At 57.0% G+C, this 6,192-nt stretch overlaps 1 protein-coding gene across 1 annotated transcript; it reads right to left on the reverse strand.

Annotated features, from left to right (window-relative positions):
- Window positions 1–860: 860 nt before the first annotated feature.
- Window positions 861–4,420, reverse strand: GALR2 (galanin receptor 2). Its single transcript, XM_027517923.1, has 2 exons — window positions 2,977–4,420; window positions 861–1,664 (listed from the first exon to the last, which is right to left on the reverse strand). The coding sequence occupies exons 1-2, from the start codon at window positions 3,942–3,944 to the stop codon at window positions 968–970; spliced, it is 1,665 nt and encodes a 554-aa protein (XP_027373724.1). The 5' UTR covers window positions 3,945–4,420; the 3' UTR covers window positions 861–967.
- Window positions 4,421–6,192: the final 1,772 nt, after the last annotated feature.

A 6,192-nucleotide genomic window follows, 5' to 3' on the forward strand; every position in this document is an offset into this window, starting at 1 on the left:
CAATCTGGGCAGGTGCAACCTGGGTTTCCACAGCAGGCACTTGCCTGGCTAAGCACCCAAACCCTTACCACAGCGCTCTGTGCCCAGCCATGTGAAGGTGGCACACCCTTGAGGGTTTCCCTGCCTCTCCTCAAACAACTAATTTCATGTCAAAGGCCTTGGCTCAAGGACTCCAGAAGTGGGGCAAACCTGGGAACAGCTAGGGGCTCGCTTCTGACCAAAGCCCCTGGGGTATTTCTGCTCCCTGTAGGATTCTCAGGCTGCCCCAGGCCAGCAGTGCCTTAGAAACACCACTGTGTACCCTAGAGCAGGACTGATGGCTGTGGGGGTGACTTTCCTAACCTAAGGATAAACCCGCCTTGGAGACCAGGTCCCAGACAGCTGCAGGGAGGGAAGGAAACTCAAGGGCTGAAGGTGGTCAGGCGCTGATCTGGTTGGCGTGACTCCATGGAGCCTCAGAGAGCTGGCAACAGGCGAGGACCCGCCACACGCCTGCACACAAACGCTAATGGGAACACACACCGTGTCCAGGTCCGCCAAGTCTGTCGTCGTCTGACTTGTCCAGCATGCTCTGACAGCTTGCTTTTGTGCCGCTCACTGGCAGCTGCCGTTTCCTCGATTTATATACACCTGGCGCGTCCAGATGGCCACGTGAAAAGAGCCTTAGGTCATCTTAGGTCGTCACACACTCCCCAGTATCCATTAGGGGTTTCTAGGCGGATGTTAACTCTGCTGCCTTCAGTGCAGGCCCCTCTCTTGTACTCATCCATCCAGAGCTCCCCTGGGAAGTCCCAGAGGCTTCTCACCATGGAGCCTGGGGCCCCTGAGACAGGCACAGACAGCGCGCCACAGCACGTGGAATGGTTTGCACGTTTTATTAACAAACGAATTTCCCTCCACGATCCCCCAACCTCTGACTCCAATCTTTCAATACCCAAGCATACCCCCTAAGTGCCCTTAGGTCAAATTAAGATGCCTTTGGGGGCCTTTGGGTCCTTCCGGGACAGGTCGGGGACGTGGCTGGACGACTGGCCGCGGAGAGGCGCCGGCACAGGGGCGCGACGCACACGCGGCGCGAGGCTCTGCGCGGGGCGTGGCGCAACAGGCCAGCGCAGATCTCTCGGAAACCCTTGCGGAAGTGCTTGGAGACGAGAGCGTAGACGATGGGGTTGACACAGGAGTTGGCATAGGAGACCAGGTGCGAGAGGATGCGCAGCGCGTAAGTGGCGCGCGTAAGAGGGAAGCGGCCGAACCACACGCAGAGGATCAGCGTGTGGTGAGGCATCCAGCAGAGGCAGAAGAGCGCGGCCACGATGATGATCATGCGTGTCACCTTACGCTTGGCGCGCCGGGCGCCCGAGCCGGCGGTCGCCGGGTCGACGGCGCGCCAGAGGTAGCGCAGGGTGCGCGCGTAGGTCAGGCCGAGCACCAGGACCGGCAGCAGATAGCTGACGACGAAGGTGCAGAGGTCCATGGCGCGGCGGCGCGGCGCGCTCCACGCCGGGTGGCACACGGTCAGGTTGGCTAACCGGGACTGGCGATAGTAACTCAGGTACGGCGCGGAGAAGAGCAGCGAGAGCCCCCAGACGAGACTGATGGCCGCCATCGCGTTGCGAGGCGTGCGCAGCTCGCGGGAGTGCAGTGGATAGCGGATGGCCAGATACCTGCGGGTCAGGCCAGAAAGCGAGACGTCGGGTGAGCCAGCGGGATTCGCGGGAGCCAGGCCGGACCCCTCCACCTCGAGTCCCACACTCACCGTCCGGGAAGTTCTCTAGCGCAGCGTAACGCCGCACAAGCCCAGAGGGCGACATCGAGCATCCCATCCCGGACACCCTCAGCCGCGCCCACCCGTGGGGCGTGACTCTGGAGCAGGAAAGGCTACTCATTTGTTCTTTCTGAGACTACGACCACTGTCAGACTCCACCCGGGCGGACACCCCCAAGATTAAACCGGCTTCGGGGTTCTGGCAGGCTGTGATTACTCACCAGTGATGTTGCCCTCAGAGGTAGGACCCAGGCGCTGAGGCTCTAAGATACAGCCTGGTGACACCTCAGGCAAGGTACAGAGGGGATTTCTTAGAGAACCCGGCGCTAGCCTATCGGAACTGACATACTTAGTGCTCAGTGGAACTGGGGGCGGGGCGCTGGTGCATGGGGAATGTGGCTTCACCTCTTTGCCTGTCCAAGGAAGGAACCTGAGGATGGAGGGGGCCAGGGAGGTAGCAGAATCAGACCAGGATTCCCACCCCAAGAATCATCCCGGTGTCCTTCCAAGCTTCAGCATTCAGCGGGACCCTTGGGCCCACTCTTCTCCTGCCCTTGACTCCAGGCCTATTGGTAGGGCGCAGAGGTGGGGTGGGGTAGGGTGGGACCAACCTAGGGCCCTTGGGGCGGGCTTGTTTGGAGTTTGGCGTGGGCCCTCACAAAGGACCCAGATTCTGCAGTCGGAGCCAGAGTAGACTGTGCCGAGCAAACTGTAGTTTGGAGGCCAGCGAGGTGGAGGTGCCTGAGCTTGACGAGAGGAGACAGACAGCTGGCTTCAGGCACAGGGTTACAGGATAGGCCACTCTGAGCGAATCACTTATAAAGCTGGTTTGGTCTGTAAACTGGGCACAGCAATCCTTCCTGTCCCAGCCTCCCAAGGGGCCTTGACCCTCAAATGAAACTCAGCATGGGAAAGCGCTTCAAACCCGGAAAGGCCATTCTTTATCAGACAGCGAAGGGCTGGAGAGCTGAGGTCCTGAGTCCCTGAGGAGCCTGGAGTCCCTGAGGAGGCACCTAACAGAGGGACACCAAGGTCCCCCATTCTTCCTCCTCGTTTTCCTCCAACACACCTGCTTGTCTTTCACTCCCTCCTGGTGCCCCTTCCTTCCTAGCCTTCTCTCTCTCCTCTCTGCACATCTCTCCTTGACCCTCAAGTCCAGCCCCCTTCCTCAGCTCTAGCCTGTGTGCGCGACCCCCTGGGATGCCAGCTCACCGGTCCAGGGAGACGGCGGCCAGCGTGAAGCTGCTGGCGTGCATGGTGAGGAAGATGAGGAAGTGCACCGCCTTGCAAAGCAGCGATCCGAACACCCAGTCGTCCAGGGTGTAGATGGTGGCCTGGAAGGGCACGCAGCACAAGATGAAACACAGGTCGGCCACGCCCAGATTGAGAATGAACAGGTTGGTTGTGCTGACCGCCTGGCCACCGCGAAGCAGCACGGCCAGCACCAGGGCGTTGCCTACGGTGCCCACGAGGAAGATGAGCGCAAAGAGCGTGGGCACGATGACCGCCTCAGGCTGCCAGCTGCTCCCGCCTCCAGCCTCGCTCGTGTCCTCGGTGTCCAGGCCACCCGAGCCATTCATGGTGCCGCCGCCCCGGGGCTGCCTGGGCTCCGGCAGCCGTCTGGGTCCCGGCGAGCGCGCAGCTCCGGGGGCTCCAGCCGCTGCAGCACCCGGCGCGACTCGGCGGAGCTGCGAGCGGAGTGATCTCCGCGGCTGGGGCAGAAGGGGGTGCGCGGGGATCAAGGGGAGGAGCGAGCCGCCGAAGGGGGGATGATCCCGCTGGCGGCCGACCGCGCCGGGGGAAGGGCTGCCCAGGGGCCCCGGCGCGCCCTGGCCAAGGCACAAGCAGCCCACCCCGGGGTCGAGGGCCGAGCGCGTTCCTGCTCCCTGGCCCTCCGGCTTCGTCGGCGCGCTCCAGCCTCCGGCTGCAAGCTGTGCCGAGCTGAGCAGCGAACCGGCCTCCGGGGCAGATGCCGGAGGAACCGACCGCTGGGACCTGAGGGCGCGCCTCTGTGCTTCTCTGCAGCCTGGCGGGCGCGCCGGACCTCCCGGGGCAGGCTGGGAGGCGTCCTCCAGAGAGTTCCAGGTGCCCCCTAAGGTGTGGATGTGGGGGGTAACGAGGAGTGGGGGCGGATTGGGTAGAGGGCTGCAGTTTTCCCGACCTGGCGAGTGGGATGCCATTGCCGCGTGCTCCACGCCTCTTCCCGCTTTTAATTCCCAGCAGCATCGCGCCTCACAGGAACCCCAGGGAAGAGACAGGGAAAGGTGGAAGGATTTCGTTCCCTTCTCTCCCGCACTGAGCGTTTCCCACTCCGGTTCAGTCCAGTAAGTTTACTGAGCATCTCCTGTGTGTCAGGCTCCGTTCCCAGCGCCCTGCCTCCGTTTCCTCAATATTACAGTATGGGCTAATAACACCTTCTAGAGGGCTCTGATGAGAATGGGAGGTGTGTGTGTGAGACCTGAGGCCAGTTGGTAGAATCTGAATGAATCAAAGTCTTCTCTTTTTCCTTACTCTATCCAGATATCCAACAAGGGGAAATAAAAGGGAAACACAAAACAGCAGAACTGAGACTTCTCCAGTGGTCCTGTAGTTAAGACTCCACACCAGTGCAGGCGGCCAGGGTCACGGAACTCAGATCCCTCGTGCCACATCGAAGAGGGGCACAGCCAAATTAAACAAACCAACCACAGCAGAGTTATTGATATGCATCAGCAGCGTTTTCTGAGATAGCCAGGAGGGTGTTTAAGTTGCAAAAACACTTAAATATTTATTTATGATGTTGACATGGTGGTGGTTTAGTCGCTAAGTCGTGTCTGACCCTTTGTGACCCCATGGACTGTAGCCTGCCAGGCTCCTCTGTCCATGGGATTCTCCAGGCAAGAATACTGGAGTGGGGTGCCATTTCCTTCCCGACCCAGGAATTGAACCCAGGTCTCCTGCATTTCAGGCAGATGATTTACCAACTGAGCTATGAGGGAAGCCCCTCAGATAGATGTTGACATACTAAGCATCAAAAGTTTGTGACCTGGAATCATGACTGTTTCTACATAATTTTAAAATTGGGTTTGAACATCACCACCTTCTGCAGCTTAACCTCTGCTTCACTTTTCCTTGCCCTGTTCCTGCTGTTTAGTCACTAACTCGGGTCTCATCTTTTGCGACCCATAGACTGTAGCCCACCAGGCTCCTCTGTCTGTTGGGTTTTCCAGGTAAGACTACTGGAGTGGGTTGCCATTTCCTTCTCCAGTCCTGTTCCTGGGGTCCTAGTCAAAAACTTCCTTTTTCCACTCCCCCTCACCCAGAACCTCAGCCTCAGGAGCCCAGCTGCTTGCTCCTCTCGGTAAGAAAACCTTATTTACACCTCTGCCCTGCCTGCTTATTCATGGATTAGGAAGATAACAACCGTTCGTTTTTCTGAGATGCTTGCCATTAATTTATTCAATACACACTTGTAGAGCACCTACTTATTTCCGGGCACTGTTCTGGGTCCTCAGGATTTACCAGTGAGCTCTACTAAGACCAAGGCCCTTCGTGAGCTTCTTTTCTAGCAGGGGAGAGAGACAATAAATGTAACTCAAGTTATTATTCAGTTGATAAGTACTTGCAGGAAAAGTAAATTATAGAGTGAGGGAATTAGGAGTACTGGAGTGGTGGTAATGGTGCAATTGAAGATGGGGTGGTCAAGCAGACCTCATTAAGAAGGTAACATTTAAGCAAAGACTTGGATGAGGAGACGGGGCTACCCTAGCTGATATCTAAGGAACTTGAATTCCGGATGGAACAGCCAGTGCAAAGGCCCTAAAGCAGGAGTGTGTCTGTGTCCCTAAGCAAGGAGGGGGTATGGCTTCAGTTGAATGAACAAAGAGATTGGTAGGAGAGAACATGAGAGGCATAGCATGAAGGATTTTTTCCATTGTGAGGAAGGCTTCTAGTCTGAGTAAAAAGAGAAGCCGTGGCAGTTTTGACTAGAGCACTAACACTGATCTGACTTTAAAAAAAAAAGGCTTTATTGAAATATAATTCACACACCATGGAGTTTACTCATATACAGTGTTTATTTGCTCTTTAGTATAGTCACTAAGTTGTGCAAACACCACAATCTTAGGACATTTTTGCTCCCGCCAAAAGAAATCACCTCAACCCTAGCCCACCACTCTTTCTGTCACTGTGTCTACAGTCTCTTTTCCAGCCACCCATGGGATTTTCCAGGCCATTTTCTCTCCCAGGGGCTCTTCCCTACCCAGGGACCAAACCCAAGTCTCTTGGGTCTTGTGCTTTGCAGGCAGACTGTTTACCACTTGAGCCTTTAGGGAAGCTCTAAAAGGTTCTTGCTGTCAATTACAGGTTGGAGTTTCTGGAAGGGCATTTTCTTTTCCTGATAAGCGCTCCTACACTAGCCCTGAACTTCCCTCGGGCTCCTCTTCCCCA

The sequence above is a fragment of the Bos indicus x Bos taurus genome, chromosome 19, assembly GCF_003369695.1.
Source record: "Bos indicus x Bos taurus breed Angus x Brahman F1 hybrid chromosome 19, Bos_hybrid_MaternalHap_v2.0, whole genome shotgun sequence".
NCBI classification, from domain to species: domain Eukaryota; kingdom Metazoa; phylum Chordata; class Mammalia; order Artiodactyla; family Bovidae; genus Bos; species Bos indicus x Bos taurus.

Excerpts from the sequence above, each read along its gene's own strand:
- GALR2 (XM_027517923.1), bottom strand. The coding sequence starts at position 3,944 with ATGGCATCCCACTCGCCAGGTCGGGAAAACTGCAGCCCTCTACCCAAT. Across the intron at positions 1,665-2,976 it reads GCCGCCGTCTCCCTGGACCG|GTATCTGGCCATCCGCTATC; the intron begins GTGAGCTGGCAT and ends CCTGACCCGCAG.